The sequence below is a fragment of the Zophobas morio genome, unplaced genomic scaffold (assembly GCF_036711695.1).
Source record: "Zophobas morio isolate AGI-343-1 ecotype UQ-CSIRO unplaced genomic scaffold, CSIRO_AGI_Zmor_V1 ptg000025l, whole genome shotgun sequence".
NCBI lineage: Eukaryota > Metazoa > Arthropoda > Insecta > Coleoptera > Tenebrionidae > Zophobas > Zophobas morio.
The window spans coordinates 863230-878761 of record NW_026972130.1 but is presented as its reverse complement, the minus strand read 5'-3'; the positions used below and the strand labels follow the sequence as shown (position 1 = coordinate 878761).

At 49.9% G+C, this 15532-nt stretch overlaps 6 protein-coding genes and 2 non-coding genes across 8 annotated transcripts; 4 read left to right on the top strand and 4 right to left on the bottom strand.

Moving 5' to 3' along the window:
* The first annotated feature begins 283 nt into the window (after nt 1-283).
* Nucleotides 284-655, top strand: LOC135135846 (histone H2B). Its single transcript, XM_064064966.1, has one exon. The coding sequence runs from the start codon at nt 284-286 to the stop codon at nt 653-655; it is 372 nt and encodes a 123-aa protein (XP_063921036.1).
* A 1115-nt stretch (nt 656-1770) lies between these two features.
* Nucleotides 1771-1889, bottom strand: LOC135135971 (5S ribosomal RNA). The gene has a single exon (XR_010281655.1). It is a non-coding gene; the product is annotated as a 5S ribosomal RNA (ribosomal RNA).
* Nucleotides 1890-3538: 1649 nt separating this feature from the next.
* Nucleotides 3539-4327, top strand: LOC135135845 (late histone H1-like). Its single transcript, XM_064064965.1, has one exon. The coding sequence runs from the start codon at nt 3539-3541 to the stop codon at nt 4325-4327; it is 789 nt and encodes a 262-aa protein (XP_063921035.1).
* A 430-nt stretch (nt 4328-4757) lies between these two features.
* On the bottom strand, nt 4758-5168 carry LOC135135844 (histone H3). The gene has a single exon (XM_064064964.1). It carries the CDS (start codon nt 5166-5168, stop codon nt 4758-4760), a length of 411 nt encoding a protein of 136 aa, XP_063921034.1.
* Nucleotides 5169-5459: 291 nt separating this feature from the next.
* On the top strand, nt 5460-5771 carry LOC135135884 (histone H4). Its single transcript, XM_064065003.1, has one exon. It carries the CDS (start codon nt 5460-5462, stop codon nt 5769-5771), a length of 312 nt encoding a protein of 103 aa, XP_063921073.1.
* Nucleotides 5772-6366: 595 nt separating this feature from the next.
* On the bottom strand, nt 6367-6741 carry LOC135135843 (histone H2A). The gene has a single exon (XM_064064963.1). The coding sequence runs from the start codon at nt 6739-6741 to the stop codon at nt 6367-6369; it is 375 nt and encodes a 124-aa protein (XP_063921033.1).
* Nucleotides 6742-12101: 5360 nt separating this feature from the next.
* LOC135135842 (histone H2B) lies at nt 12102-12473 on the top strand. Its single transcript, XM_064064961.1, has one exon. The coding sequence runs from the start codon at nt 12102-12104 to the stop codon at nt 12471-12473; it is 372 nt and encodes a 123-aa protein (XP_063921031.1).
* A 1115-nt stretch (nt 12474-13588) lies between these two features.
* LOC135135970 (5S ribosomal RNA) lies at nt 13589-13707 on the bottom strand. The gene has a single exon (XR_010281654.1). It is a non-coding gene; the product is annotated as a 5S ribosomal RNA (ribosomal RNA).
* Nucleotides 13708-15532: the final 1825 nt, after the last annotated feature.

Genomic DNA, 15532 nt, shown 5'->3' with positions numbered 1-15532 from the left:
TATGCAAAAGCAAACTCACCACCGGAACAGACAACCTTCCTCTCCAACTGACGACTCACGACTGGTATCGGACCGGCGGTCGCGGCTTAGGCTTTATACCCTCCGTGCGGTCGGTTCAGTTCGGCGCATAGGAAGGCTAGGACGAATGGGCGTGGCCTGAGTCGGTAGACGGTCCGTTATAAAAGTAGTCGCACGCGGGGTGATATTTTTATTCGTTCGTCGAGAACCGAGCGTAGCGTTGCGTTCTGTTCTGTTCTGTTAAACTCTTATCGAATATTCGAAGATGCCACCCAAGACTAGCGGTAAAGCCGCCAAGAAGGCCGGAAAGGCCCAAAAGAACATTTCGAAGAGCGACAAGAAGAAGAAGCGCAGGAGGAAGGAGAGCTACGCTATCTACATCTACAAGGTGTTGAAACAAGTACATCCCGACACCGGTATCTCGAGCAAGGCGATGTCCATCATGAACAGTTTCGTGAACGACATCTTCGAACGTATCGCCGCCGAAGCTTCCCGCCTCGCCCACTACAACAAACGTTCGACCATCACCAGCAGGGAGATTCAGACCGCCGTACGTCTCCTCTTGCCCGGTGAATTGGCCAAGCACGCCGTCTCCGAAGGTACCAAAGCCGTCACCAAGTACACCAGCTCCAAGTAGAATGATTTTGTTATCATTTCTGTCGTCGTCCGTCGTCCATCTTTCCGGAAAAAAAAAAAAAACAACAACAACAACAAACAAATCGGTTCTTTTCAGAACCACAAATCGCATTCCTTACAAATAAGAGATTAACGAACCTCGAGAATGTTTCTTTCCCCTTTATTATTATTCGATTATTAAATGAACGAATAAAATGATACTTTTCGTTTCGGGGTGTGCGATGTTTAAATTCCGTCCGCGTCGTACGTACGTACGATCGATTTCGGTTAGAGGTTTTCGAAATGAAACTATGTTAAAAAACAGCGATATATTTTTATCGATCGATTTTTATACGATATGTAAATAAGTCAGGTCACGGGAACGTACTTGTTTTTTTTTTCTTTCTTTTTTTCCCCCCGCCGCAAGAAGGAATTTATATTATTTATTTCTTCATAACGAAGCGCTGTGCTCTCTACGATCGATTTTATCAGGAAATCATAAGATCGAGAAGAAAACGGTCGCGTTTTTTATCATTATTTTAATACTAGAATTACGAAACTGATGCAAATCTATACTGGCCGTCTGTTCGAGGAACTCGCGTACGATAAATAACGCATGTTCCTAACAAAACGGCCGTTTTTTTGCATTTTCACGATCGAGCGTGAATAAATTTCAAATTAAAAGATATTTAATCATCGATTCGTTTCTTTTCGAGTCTTCCTGAATGATTCTGATCTCGTTGTCCATGTACGGCGTTCGTTTATAAGTTCTCGTCGTGCTTTAAATTTTATTTTATCGTCGCAGACATAAATATCCATTATTTTATAAACCTAGTAGAGTGTCGTTACGCGACACCTCGATCTGATCTGGACTTGTAAATTTTTTTTTGGACTTAAAAAAAAAAAAAAAAAAAAAAAAAAGAATAAGGGGGGTGTTCGCGATAGGGCAAAACAAAAACAAAAAATCGGTCGGGAGAAGGGAGCGGAGTGTTTGAAAATTTCGAGTCGAAGGACGCGAGTGGAAAATCTTAGCGACTAACTTAAATTCTAAATTAAAAACTAGCTTAACTTATGACATACTACTTATAATAAACACATCGTTTTTTTACTAAAAACTAAAGTTTAACAAAAAGAAGAAGACAACGGCACGCGGTGTTCCCAAGCGGTCACCCATCCAAGTACTGACCGCGCCCGACGTTGCTTAACTTCGGTGATCGGACGAGAACCGGTGCTATCAACGTGGTATGGCCGTTGCCTGATGATAAGGGTAAAAAATCAGTAGAAATGGATCCGAGAAGTCGAAACGTCGAAGCAAAAGTGCCAAGATCCGACGAACGAACATCGAAGATCGAGGAGCGCAGCACAGCGCAGCGGTCTGCAACACAAAATACCAAACAAACAAACAAGCACATCACGCACGTACAACTAACAGACGAATGCCACCGACAGGATAGGGAAAGGACGACAAGACCGACAAAGAGACGAACCAGGCACATAAGGCACAATCACGGCGGACGTAGGTAAAAACAAACCATAAACCATCTTCGTCCGCCGGATTAATTACCCCTACCGCCACCTGGCCACCTGTGTGTGAATGTAATCGTAAATATACGTAAAAAACAAGTCCTGGACAACATATATATAAATATAACCCAAAAAGCAGCATTTGCAATATTTTACAAACAACCGCCGTCATAAATTCGCCGTATCTCGATGGTTCGAATGCTTTGAAAAACACTTGCCTTGATAATATAATAGTGTAAGTGAATTGAATTAAAAAATAATAGTTGAAAGATGTTAAAATAGTTCGAAGTTCGTTCGTCTGTAAACAATAATAGATTAAATAAACTCCATAGAATGTACAGTCTTTCAGATCTTCGAAAGAAGAAGGAAAAAAAAAAAAGAAAATAAAACTATGAAAAGCGGCCACAGGAAAGACAGAAAACGTATCGTACGTGAATCGAAGAAAGAATTTTCGTTCGCCGTCGGTGCGGTGCTGCGGGTTTCCGCGCTCGGTCCCGGCTCGAAAACGACACTCGAAACGAAGAAACTTTTGGAAAAATCCGCAAGGAAATTTTCGTCAGACGTGCAATTTCGATCGTCGATCGATCTCGTACGGAAAAAAATAAAAAAAATCCGAATTTCCTCGTCGTTTCGAGGTACGAGGAAACGACGAGACCGAATCATCTCGTCGCGGCTTCGACATGGAAATTTTTAATGTTCCCATCCTCGTACAGAGACGAGACCGCCACCGGAGGACGGCCGAAAGTCCGTTCCGTCGTTTTCGTTCGACGATCTACGTCGAAGGAGCCCCCCGTGCCCCAGGAGATCGTCGAAATCGGAAGAGTCGCTTCGAAGCGGTGACGATTTTGACCGTACCTTGCCTCTTTCGGAGGCGTTTTTTGACGAGAAAACGTCTTCCGATCGTCCCCGAGGGTGTAAAAAACCGGAAAGCATGGACGGAGGCTCACCTCGTCGAAGCGTCGTCACGGTGGCGGCGACGACGGACGTCGGAGCGTCGACGTCCACCTTCGGTACGTTGTTCGACTTTTGACAAGGTCTTCTTCGAGCGAGCGTCCGGACGGACGCCCTGCCGATTCGCCGATTCCCGCTTCGTCGAAAAATACTCGAATAAACGTCGAGGAAGGTCTGAGGCCGTGTTTCGTCCGTCTAACGACAAGGAGGCGGTGGTGACGGCGAAAAGAGAACGATGTCATCACCCGAAAGTCGAGCGCGAGGCCGCCGATTTCGAGCGAATTCCGTCAAAGTCGCGCGTTTAGTTTACAGTCCGCTTGGTTTACGTCGGGGACACTTAGACGTCGTTTTCGCCACTATTCAAATTCGATCGTGCGACCGATAACCATCGACTTTTTTTAATAACAAAAACAATCAGTTGTTCGGTAAAATGGCAGACGTAGAAAATCAAACAGCTTCCGCCGCGGTGACAGCTTCGGCCGCCGCCTCCTCCGCCGGAACGCCTCACGCCAAGAAGGAAAAGAAAGCGAAGAATCCCAGGAGCAAACCTTCCCATCCGCCGACTTCGGAGATGGTGACCAACGCCATCAAAGGTTTGAAAGAACGCGGCGGATCGTCCCTCCAGGCCATCAAAAAATTCGTCGCCGCCAACTACAAGGTCGACGCCGAAAAAGTTGCTCCGTTCATCAAGAAATACCTGAAAGGCGCCGTCGCTTCCGGTTCCCTCGTCCAGACGAAAGGCAAAGGTGCTTCCGGTTCTTTCAAGTTGGCCTCCACGACCGCCGGCGGTGCCAAAGCCGCCGCCTCCGCCGCCGAAAGGAAGAGGAAATCCGGCGCCGGCAGGACGAAGAAAGCCGCGATAGGCGCGGGAAAACGCGCTTCCGCCGGAGCCGCCGCCGCCGCCGCCGGCGAGAAGGCGGCTTCTAAGGTTTCGAAGAAGACCGCGCCGAAAGCGAAAAAGGCCGCCGCCGAAAAGAAGACCGCTTCCGTGGCCAAAGCGAAGAAGGCCGCCGCCGCCGCTGCCAGCGCCTCCGCCGCAGAGAAGAAGGCCGCCGCCGCCGCTGCCGCCAGAGCGGCGTCGAAGGCGAAATCTCCTTCGAAAGCGAAAAGATCTAACAAGGCCGGACCCACGAAGAAACCGAAAGCTCCGAAACCCAAGTCCACCAAGGCCGTCTCCGCCAAAGCGAAGAAAGCCGCTTCTCCGAAAAGAAAAAAGTGAGCGTTCGAAGAAGATGATGACGACGACGTCGTTGTTGTTGTTTCCCGGCGGTGCTCCGATCGTACATATCGACGAAGGGGCACGCATAAATGGCCCTTTTCAGGGCCACAAATTTTTTTCAAACGAATTAAAATTTTCGCTCGACCATATAAATCGAATAATGAATGAAAGAAAGAAAGAAAGAAAGAAATAAATAAATGATTGATAAGATTGATTTGAATGAATGAATGAATTTGCATGCCTTAATTTAAATTTTTTATCTTTTATTTAAGTTTTCGAACGATTCGATTCTCGAAAAAGTTGCTTAATTTTTTATTCGTTAGGAAAAATATTGAGGTTCTGAAAAGAACCGATTTTTTTGTCTCTTTCGAAAAGAGAACTGACAGTTGAGAGATGACGGTGTGATTGATGGTCGGTCGATTTTTTTTTTTTAAGCTCTTTCTCCGCGAATGCGTCTCGCCAGCTGGATGTCTTTGGGCATGATGGTGACGCGTTTGGCGTGGATGGCGCACAAGTTGGTATCTTCGAAGAGACCGACGAGGTAAGCTTCGCTAGCTTCCTGGAGAGCCATCACGGCGGAACTCTGGAAACGCAAGTCGGTCTTGAAGTCCTGGGCGATCTCCCTGACGAGACGTTGGAAGGGCAGTTTGCGGATCAAAAGTTCGGTGCTCTTCTGATAACGACGGATCTCTCGGAGAGCGACGGTTCCGGGCCTGTAACGATGGGGTTTCTTGACGCCGCCGGTCGCCGGTGCGCTTTTTCTCGCGGCCTTAGTGGCGAGCTGTTTTCTGGGGGCTTTTCCTCCCGTAGATTTACGAGCGGTCTGTTTTGTTCTTGCCATTTCGAAAAAATAAGCGAAAGATTAAAATCGATCGACGAACGAACACGCAGCAGACGGACGTTACGAACACGTTGACTGGAAATAACGGCCGACGGGCTCGCGGCGAACCTTATATAACGTTCACCGCTACAAAGTCGCTCTCTGCGCGTGTCTATTGGTCGAGCGGGACCAGAAATGGGCGTAGCTCGGAAACGTTATAAAACGACGCCGAATTTCGTAATTTTCGCAGTTCCCTTACGAACACCGTTCTGAATCCACGTCGCTCGCAAGCTTCTTCGAAGATATTCCAAGATGACCGGTAGAGGAAAAGGAGGCAAAGGCTTGGGAAAAGGTGGCGCGAAACGTCATCGCAAAGTCCTGCGCGACAACATCCAGGGCATAACGAAACCGGCCATCAGAAGATTGGCCCGTCGCGGCGGTGTGAAACGTATCTCCGGGTTGATCTACGAAGAAACCAGAGGCGTCCTCAAGGTGTTCCTCGAGAACGTGATCCGTGACGCCGTCACCTACACCGAACACGCCAAACGTAAGACCGTCACCGCCATGGACGTCGTCTACGCTTTGAAACGTCAAGGACGCACCCTCTACGGTTTCGGCGGTTAATTTTTTGCAATAGCAAGAAATTTAATCGTCGCTGATTTTGATTCTTTGACTTTTCCGTATATACGCCACGACAACAAACGAGATCGGAGAAAAAAAAAAAAACGGTTCTTTTCAGAACCACAAAATTTTTCTAACGAATAAAAAATTTCGCTTACTATATGTCGAGAATAAATAATGAATGAATGAATGAATGAATGAATGAATGGTTGGTTGTGTTGGTTTTTTTTAAAGAAATAATAATGACGATATAAAATGGAAAAAGGAAAAAAATTAAATTAAAATCACGTATTTTTAAACGTTTGCAGTAAAATTCACGAGAAGTGACAGAGAGAAAGCTTAAAAATGAACGAACAATAAGAAAAAAATTAACGTTTTCGAATCGAAAAACGATATCGTGTCATATAAAGTACTTTTCTTTCTTTCTATTATTTTTTTTTGTTTGTTTTCCATTAAGATAAGTTTGCGAGCATTTAATCGTTTGAAAAAAATTAGTGGCCCTGAGAAGGGCCGATGATGTGGGTTGTTGTTTTTCTTTTTTTTTCTCGGTAAAGCGGTCGTCCGTCCGGTCCGTTTCTTTAAAAAAAATGAAAAGAGTTTAAGGCTTCTTTTCGGTCTTCTTGGGCAAGAGGACCGCCTGGATGTTGGGCAGAACGCCGCCTTGGGCGATCGTCACTCCGGAAAGGAGCTTGTTCAACTCTTCGTCGTTCCTGATCGCCAACTGCAAATGTCTGGGAATGATCCTGGTCTTCTTGTTGTCTCTGGCGGCGTTTCCTGCCAACTCGAGAACTTCGGCGGCCAGATATTCCATGACGGCGGCGAGGTAGACGGGAGCTCCGGCACCGACGCGTTCGGCGTAGTTTCCTTTACGGAGGAGACGATGGATCCTGCCGACGGGGAACTGAAGACCGGCACGGCTCGAACGGGACTTCGCCTTTCCCTTGACTTTTCCTCCCTTTCCACGTCCTGACATTTTCTTTAATTTTCTTGCGAAAAACGAAATATAAACAAGAAGAGCGAGCGACGAGCGGCGACGACACACGTAATCGACTGCTGCGTTATTCGGTTATGTATCGGACCGGCGGTCGCGGCTTAGGCTTTATACCCTCCGTGCGGTCGGTTCAGTTCGGCGCATAGGAAGGCTAGGACGAATGGGCGTGGCCTGAGTCGGTAGACGGTCCGTTATAAAAGTAGTCGCACGCGGGGTGATATTTTTATCATGTGAGTCGTCAGTTGGAGAGGAAGGTTGTCTGTTCCGGTGGTGAGTTTGCTTTTGCATATTTTTTGCTTTTGTGAATCTGCCGTCGTGCTGTGACCCAACGCTCCAGTGAAGTTCACCGAGTTCGCTGCGTTACTGTGCTTTTCAGCGCGCTATCGCCAGCACCCCTTGTGCAACGTTTCGCAACGTTTTTCATCGGCTACGCTGCTTTTTTCAAAGCGAATAGTAGTCGATGTCGCACGAATAATTTCGCAACCTGAAAACGTCCCAGGCTCTGTCAGTGCCACCATGGCGCAGGCAGGGGCCCCACACGAATCCATGCTGGCCAGGATCTTGGCCATCGTGTCCAGGATGGAGGCTGCCCAGAAGAAACATGCCAAGAGAATTGCGAGGATCGAGAGGGTCGTAGAGGAGTTCTACAGCCCCCCACCGACCTCCACAGAAGAAGAAGAAGACTCCGATGTGGAAGTAGCCATGGAGGTCACGTCCGCAGAGGCCCCCCTGGAGTCCCCTTTCGAGGAAGTCCCCCCCGGCAGAGCTGGCGCAAAGAGGCCAGCTACCCCCACCCCCCAGCCAGTCTTCACGACTGGCAATATGTTCTCCGCCCTTAGCGGCGAGGAGCAAGCCCCCACGCCTTCCACTTCGGCCAAAAAGCCGAAGATTGCGTCTCCGCCCCCGACCGTGATGCCCAAGCCACCAGCCAAGCCCGCGGCCACGGAGAAGCCAGCCCCATCTGCTGCTGGCAAGAAGCAGCAGAAAAAAGCCAAGCCCCAGAGGGCCCCCCTTGCTGCCAAGCAGCAAAAGAAGCCCCAGCCCCAGCCCCCGGCAGGCCCAAGCCGGGACACCGCCAGGGCCAAGCCCGCCACCACCGCCGAGACCACCCCGGTCGTCGACGAGACCCCCGCCGAGCCCCGGCCCGAGCCCCAGGAGGAGACCATGGAGACAGAGGTCCCCGTGGTGACACCACATCCCCCAACCACCCCGAAAAGCAGGATTCCGCCCATAATCCTGCGGGACGGCCAGAGATGGTCAGAAGTTTCGCGTCGGATGACGGATAACTCCATCCGGTATTCGAAGGCGAAATCCACCCCGGAAGGGGTGCGCATTCAGCCGGTCGAGGTGAGCGACTTCAGAAGCCTGGTAAGACTTCTGGACAACATGAAGGTGCAGTATCACACCTTCACGCTCCCGGAGGAGAAAACTCTCCGCGTAGTCATCCGCGGCATCGCCGTAGGAGTTGCCAGCCAGGAGGTGTTGGAAGACCTGGAGTCTCTGGGTCTCCAACCAATTCAGGTCAGTCGGATGAGCCGAAACGACCGCCCGATGCCCCTCGTCCTCGCCGAGATGCCTATGGCCAAGAAGGCCGAAGTTTTCGAGGTGAAGACACTTTGCGGCCTCTCCGTCAAGGTGGAGAAGCCCCATAAGAGGAAGGATGCTGCCCAGTGCCACCGCTGCCAGCGGTTCCACCACTCCCAGCGGAACTGCAGGGCCGAACACCGTTGCGTCAAGTGCGGCGCCGATCACCAGACCAGCGACTGCGAGAAGCAACGCAGGCAGCCCGCGAAATGCGCGAATTGTAGCGGGCCACACCCGGCCAGCTACAAGGGGTGTCCCAAGTTCCCCAAATCGCAGCAACAGAAGGCTTCCAAGAAGCCTCCCACATCGTCCAAGACGACCGCCCCCAGGACCGCCGCCCCCAAACGCGGTGCCCTCCCCAAGGCCACCCCAAAACCCAAACCCGCTCCCGTTCCCAAGAAGGTCGCCCTCACGGCTCGCCAACAGGCCGACCTGCAGCTCCAGAAGACCCAACTGATGACCGCCATCGCCGCCGCCAAGGACTCGCAGTCCATGGCGGAGAAAATGGCGGCATTCCTTCCCCTCCTTTTTAAAAATTAGATGGGTAGTACGCCACTAATTGTAAATTCATTACAGATCGCCTTCTGGAATGCCAATGGACTCCGGAGCGGGCGTTATGAACTCGAAGAGTTCATGGAAGACCACCAGCTCGATGCCATCCTCGTCAACGAGACGAACCTCCTGTGGGACTCCCGAGATCCCAAGATGCCGGGTTACACCTTGCACCGAACGGAACGACGGGACGGAAACGGGAGAGGAACGGCCATCTACGTAAGAAAAGAGATTAAACACTCTTCTTCTTACGTCCCCGATCTCCGACAACTAGAAGCGACGGCGGTAACCGTTGTGACTGCGAGAGGGCCTCTGCGCCTAATCGCTTGTTACAACAATTCCAACACGCTCCAGGTTGAAGACATCGCTGACCTCGTCGCAGGCGAAGAGGCCACCATCGCAGCTGGCGATTTCAACGCCAAGCATTCGGACTGGCACAGCCGCCAGAACAACGCGAACGGAAGGCGTCTCCTAACCTTCCTCCATAACACCGCGGAAGTAGACGTCATCTCCACCGAGGAACCGACGTTCTACCACCGAGCCCGACCAGATGCACCAGGTGATGTCTTGGACATTGCCCTCGTCAAGAATCTCCGACACGAAGTGGACGTCAACGTCGTCGACGAGCTCCACTCCGACCACCTCCCGGTGATTATGCGCATCGGGAACGAACCCAACGATCCCGCGGCCAACATAATCACGACCACGGACTGGACGAAATTCGCCGAACATATCAAGGGCAACTTTGGTGAGTTTGTAACGAATTTCCAGGACAGCGAGCAAGTCGAAAGAGCAACCCTGGACTACGAAAATCGTATCCGGGCCTCCATCGACGCGACCTCAATTCGACGCCCTGTGCGGCCATTCAAACGGCCCGCGATACCACAGCGTATCGCGAATCTCATCAGGGAAAAGAACAGAGCCAGACGAACAGCACGACGAACTGGAGAACAGGACGACCGGACTGCAGCGAACCGCCTCCAATGGGAAGTCCGGCGAGCACTGCTCAATCTTAGGAACGAGCAGTGGGAACAACGACTAGAATCCCTGAACACCGTGGACGGATCGACCTGGAAAATGGCCAAAGCGCTGAGAAGCGACAAGCGGCAACTTCCACCGATCCACAGCGCGAACAACGGCATCGTCTTCACAGAAGAGGACAAAGCCGCCGCCTTCGCTCACAGTCTGGAGAACCAATGCCAGACGAACATCGACCCTGATGCAGATGACGAGCACCTGGACCTCGTCGAGGAAACCGTCGAAGAAATTCGAATGGCAGAACCCGACGAAGACGACCAGATCCGCGAAGTCCATCCCGACGAAATCCGCGAAATCATCCGACTCCTCAAACCCAGGAAAGCCCCAGGCCCAGATGGCATCCCGAACAAAGCATTGAAGAACCTCTCCGACGAAGCCATCGTCGCACTAGCAGGTATAATTAATGCAATGTTTAAATTCCGTCTTTTTCCAGCTAGGTGGAAAGAAGCCCACGTCATTTTCATCCCGAAACCGGGGAAAAATCACATTTTCCCGGAAAATCATCGACCCATCAGTCTCCTCTCGTCCGTGGGGAAGATCGCTGAACGTGTGATTCGGAAACGGCTAGCTGAGTTCGTCAACGAACGAGGCGTAGTCCCCGATGAACAGTTCGGTTTTCGCCCCCAACACTCAACCTCCGAACAACTCCTCCGAGTAGTCGAATTCGCCGCAAAATCAATTGAATGGAAACAATTGACTGGCGCGGTGTTCCTCGACGTTGCGAAGGCTTTCGACACCGTCTGGCATGATGGACTTGTTTACAAGCTTCACCAAGCAGGCGTGCCGTTGGCGATGGTGCAGCTCATCCAATCTTTCCTGGATTCCCGCACGTTTAAAGCACGCATTGGGCACGCTTTATCTGCGGAGCATCCAATTAGCGCAGGAGTCCCCCAGGGCTCGGCGCTTTCCCCGCTCCTGTACGCGGTTTTCACCGCGGACATACCCAAACTCCCCCGAACTAGCCTTGCGATCTACGCGGACGACACGGCTATCCTTACGCGCTCCAAAATGCCGCACCTCGTAACCTCCTACTTACAGGAGGCCGTGGATGCGCTGGAGGAGTGGTGCAAACGATGGCTCATTACAGTCAATCCAGAAAAGAGCACTGCGCTTCTTATCTCGAAAAGACGTATTGGGCCTGAAGGAAACGTCACGATGTTTAACCGGGTCATCCCTTGGCGGAGCCAAGCAAAATACCTAGGTGTCATCGTCGACAAACGGCTGTCCTTTATCCCTCATATTGACTACATCGTGGCCAATACGAACAAGATAAAGGGTTCGTTGTCTGCGCTGATCGGAAGGCGCAGTAAGGTGTCGATCAGGAACAAGTTGTTGCTGTATCGCGCCATCATCCGCCCCACCATGTCCTATGCTTCAGTGGCCTGGAGCTATGAACCCTCCAAAACCCAGTTCCACCGTCTGGAAGTCATCCAGACGAAAATTCTCCGACAGGTTTTCAAAGCCCCATGGTTCGTCAGAAACGCCCAACTGCTCCGAGAGGCCAACCTCCCGCCGCTGAAGGAGTTCCTGCACGAAGTCGCCCTCCGAGCCTTCAGGAAAGCTGAAGAGCACCCCAACCCCCTGGTGCGAGAAGCCGTCGACTACGAGTTCGACGAGGAAGCCCCCCCCAGTCGCAAGCGGCCCCGTAGGGCGCTGCTTGAAGACCGAATCGGCAAGTAACACCACCTGCCGTCTCCACCGACCGGCCTTTCCCGGCCTTCCCAACTTCCCGACCGCATCGCCTCCAAGGTGTTGCACATCTAACGCCAGCGCATAGCGCATTTTTCTGTTTCAGATCTCTCCACCGGCCGCAGGACCGCGAGGAAGAGCCGAAGATGGGGGCCAACTCCTAGGCAATCAATAGCTCAACCGAGCTCGGTAGCGCAGCCCCCGCTGTGTCTACCGGGATGCGCGTTATGGGTGTAAGGGACAATGTCCTGGTACCCGAGCAGAAGAAGGAGGGGTTTTAGGGCGGTAACCATTCCCCCAGTACCACCGTAGGCCGCAGAAGAGGCCAAGAACCATTACGGTGGTCTGCGTAGACATTTCCCCTCCACCAAAAAAAAAAAAAAAAAAAAAAAAAAGTGATATTTTTATTCGTTCGTCGAGAACCGAGCGTAGCGTTGCGTTCTGTTCTGTTCTGTTAAACTCTTATCGAATATTCGAAGATGCCACCCAAGACTAGCGGTAAAGCCGCCAAGAAGGCCGGAAAGGCCCAAAAGAACATTTCGAAGAGCGACAAGAAGAAGAAGCGCAGGAGGAAGGAGAGCTACGCTATCTACATCTACAAGGTGTTGAAACAAGTACATCCCGACACCGGTATCTCGAGCAAGGCGATGTCCATCATGAACAGTTTCGTGAACGACATCTTCGAACGTATCGCCGCCGAAGCTTCCCGCCTCGCCCACTACAACAAACGTTCGACCATCACCAGCAGGGAGATTCAGACCGCCGTACGTCTCCTCTTGCCCGGTGAATTGGCCAAGCACGCCGTCTCCGAAGGTACCAAAGCCGTCACCAAGTACACCAGCTCCAAGTAGAATGATTTTGTTATCATTTCTGTCGTCGTCCGTCGTCCATCTTTCCGGAAAAAAAAAAAAAACAACAACAACAACAAACAAATCGGTTCTTTTCAGAACCACAAATCGCATTCCTTACAAATAAGAGATTAACGAACCTCGAGAATGTTTCTTTCCCCTTTATTATTATTCGATTATTAAATGAACGAATAAAATGATACTTTTCGTTTCGGGGTGTGCGATGTTTAAATTCCGTCCGCGTCGTACGTACGTACGATCGATTTCGGTTAGAGGTTTTCGAAATGAAACTATGTTAAAAAACAGCGATATATTTTTATCGATCGATTTTTATACGATATGTAAATAAGTCAGGTCACGGGAACGTACTTGTTTTTTTTTTCTTTCTTTTTTTCCCCCCGCCGCAAGAAGGAATTTATATTATTTATTTCTTCATAACGAAGCGCTGTGCTCTCTACGATCGATTTTATCAGGAAATCATAAGATCGAGAAGAAAACGGTCGCGTTTTTTATCATTATTTTAATACTAGAATTACGAAACTGATGCAAATCTATACTGGCCGTCTGTTCGAGGAACTCGCGTACGATAAATAACGCATGTTCCTAACAAAACGGCCGTTTTTTTGCATTTTCACGATCGAGCGTGAATAAATTTCAAATTAAAAGATATTTAATCATCGATTCGTTTCTTTTCGAGTCTTCCTGAATGATTCTGATCTCGTTGTCCATGTACGGCGTTCGTTTATAAGTTCTCGTCGTGCTTTAAATTTTATTTTATCGTCGCAGACATAAATATCCATTATTTTATAAACCTAGTAGAGTGTCGTTACGCGACACCTCGATCTGATCTGGACTTGTAAATTTTTTTTTGGACTTAAAAAAAAAAAAAAAAAAAAAAAAAAGAATAAGGGGGGTGTTCGCGATAGGGCAAAACAAAAACAAAAAATCGGTCGGGAGAAGGGAGCGGAGTGTTTGAAAATTTCGAGTCGAAGGACGCGAGTGGAAAATCTTAGCGACTAACTTAAATTCTAAATTAAAAACTAGCTTAACTTATGACATACTACTTATAATAAACACATCGTTTTTTTACTAAAAACTAAAGTTTAACAAAAAGAAGAAGACAACGGCACGCGGTGTTCCCAAGCGGTCACCCATCCAAGTACTGACCGCGCCCGACGTTGCTTAACTTCGGTGATCGGACGAGAACCGGTGCTATCAACGTGGTATGGCCGTTGCCTGATGATAAGGGTAAAAAATCAGTAGAAATGGATCCGAGAAGTCGAAACGTCGAAGCAAAAGTGCCAAGATCCGACGAACGAACATCGAAGATCGAGGAGCGCAGCACAGCGCAGCGGTCTGCAACACAAAATACCAAACAAACAAACAAGCACATCACGCACGTACAACTAACAGACGAATGCCACCGACAGGATAGGGAAAGGACGACAAGACCGACAAAGAGACGAACCAGGCACATAAGGCACAATCACGGCGGACGTAGGTAAAAACAAACCATAAACCATCTTCGTCCGCCGGATTAATTACCCCTACCGCCACCTGGCCACCTGTGTGTGAATGTAATCGTAAATATACGTAAAAAACAAGTCCTGGACAACATATATATAAATATAACCCAAAAAGCAGCATTTGCAATATTTTACAAACAACCGCCGTCATAAATTCGCCGTATCTCGATGGTTCGAATGCTTTGAAAAACACTTGCCTTGATAATATAATAGTGTAAGTGAATTGAATTAAAAAATAATAGTTGAAAGATGTTAAAATAGTTCGAAGTTCGTTCGTCTGTAAACAATAATAGATTAAATAAACTCCATAGAATGTACAGTCTTTCAGATCTTCGAAAGAAGAAGGAAAAAAAAAAAAGAAAATAAAACTATGAAAAGCGGCCACAGGAAAGACAGAAAACGTATCGTACGTGAATCGAAGAAAGAATTTTCGTTCGCCGTCGGTGCGGTGCTGCGGGTTTCCGCGCTCGGTCCCGGCTCGAAAACGACACTCGAAACGAAGAAACTTTTGGAAAAATCCGCAAGGAAATTTTCGTCAGACGTGCAATTTCGATCGTCGATCGATCTCGTACGGAAAAAAATAAAAAAAATCCGAATTTCCTCGTCGTTTCGAGGTACGAGGAAACGACGAGACCGAATCATCTCGTCGCGGCTTCGACATGGAAATTTTTAATGTTCCCATCCTCGTACAGAGACGAGACCGCCACCGGAGGACGGCCGAAAGTCCGTTCCGTCGTTTTCGTTCGACGATCTACGTCGAAGGAGCCCCCCGTGCCCCAGGAGATCGTCGAAATCGGAAGAGTCGCTTCGAAGCGGTGACGATTTTGACCGTACCTTGCCTCTTTCGGAGGCGTTTTTTGACGAGAAAACGTCTTCCGATCGTCCCCGAGGGTGTAAAAAACCGGAAAGCATGGACGGAGGCTCACCTCGTCGAAGCGTCGTCACGGTGGCGGCGACGACGGACGTCGGAGCGTCGACGTCCACCTTCGGTACGTTGTTCGACTTTTGACAAGGTCTTCTTCGAGCGAGCGTCCGGACGGACGCCCTGCCGATTCGCCGATTCCCGCTTCGTCGAAAAATACTCGAATAAACGTCGAGGAAGGTCTGAGGCCGTGTTTCGTCCGTCTAACGACAAGGAGGCGGTGGTGACGGCGAAAAGAGAACGATGTCATCACCCGAAAGTCGAGCGCGAGGCCGCCGATTTCGAGCGAATTCCGTCAAAGTCGCGCGTTTAGTTTACAGTCCGCTTGGTTTACGTCGGGGACACTTAGACGTCGTTTTCGCCACACAGTTTCGATCTACGCATCGTCCAGGAAGGATGTCTTCCGGACCTCGTAAGCTTAGAAGCAATTCCACTGTGACCAGGGCCCCGCCGACGAAGCCATCCGCTACGTCACGCCGCGCCCCAACCCAAGCCTCAGGACCAGCATCCCCGGCAGCCACCGCCGAAGACGCAGCAGCCACCGCCGCAGCCATAGCCATGGCAGCCGCCTCCACGGCAGCTACAACAGCCGCAGCAGCCCCCACGATGCCTCC

Bases quoted from the DNA above. Each gene is read 5' to 3' on its own strand.
- LOC135135846 (XM_064064966.1), top strand. From the start codon at position 284: ATGCCACCCAAGACTAGCGGTAAAGCCGCCAAGAAGGCCGGAAAGGCC.
- LOC135135845 (XM_064064965.1), top strand. From the start codon at position 3,539: ATGGCAGACGTAGAAAATCAAACAGCTTCCGCCGCGGTGACAGCTTCG.
- LOC135135844 (XM_064064964.1), bottom strand. From the start codon at position 5,168: ATGGCAAGAACAAAACAGACCGCTCGTAAATCTACGGGAGGAAAAGCC.
- LOC135135884 (XM_064065003.1), top strand. From the start codon at position 5,460: ATGACCGGTAGAGGAAAAGGAGGCAAAGGCTTGGGAAAAGGTGGCGCG.
- LOC135135843 (XM_064064963.1), bottom strand. From the start codon at position 6,741: ATGTCAGGACGTGGAAAGGGAGGAAAAGTCAAGGGAAAGGCGAAGTCC.
- LOC135135842 (XM_064064961.1), top strand. From the start codon at position 12,102: ATGCCACCCAAGACTAGCGGTAAAGCCGCCAAGAAGGCCGGAAAGGCC.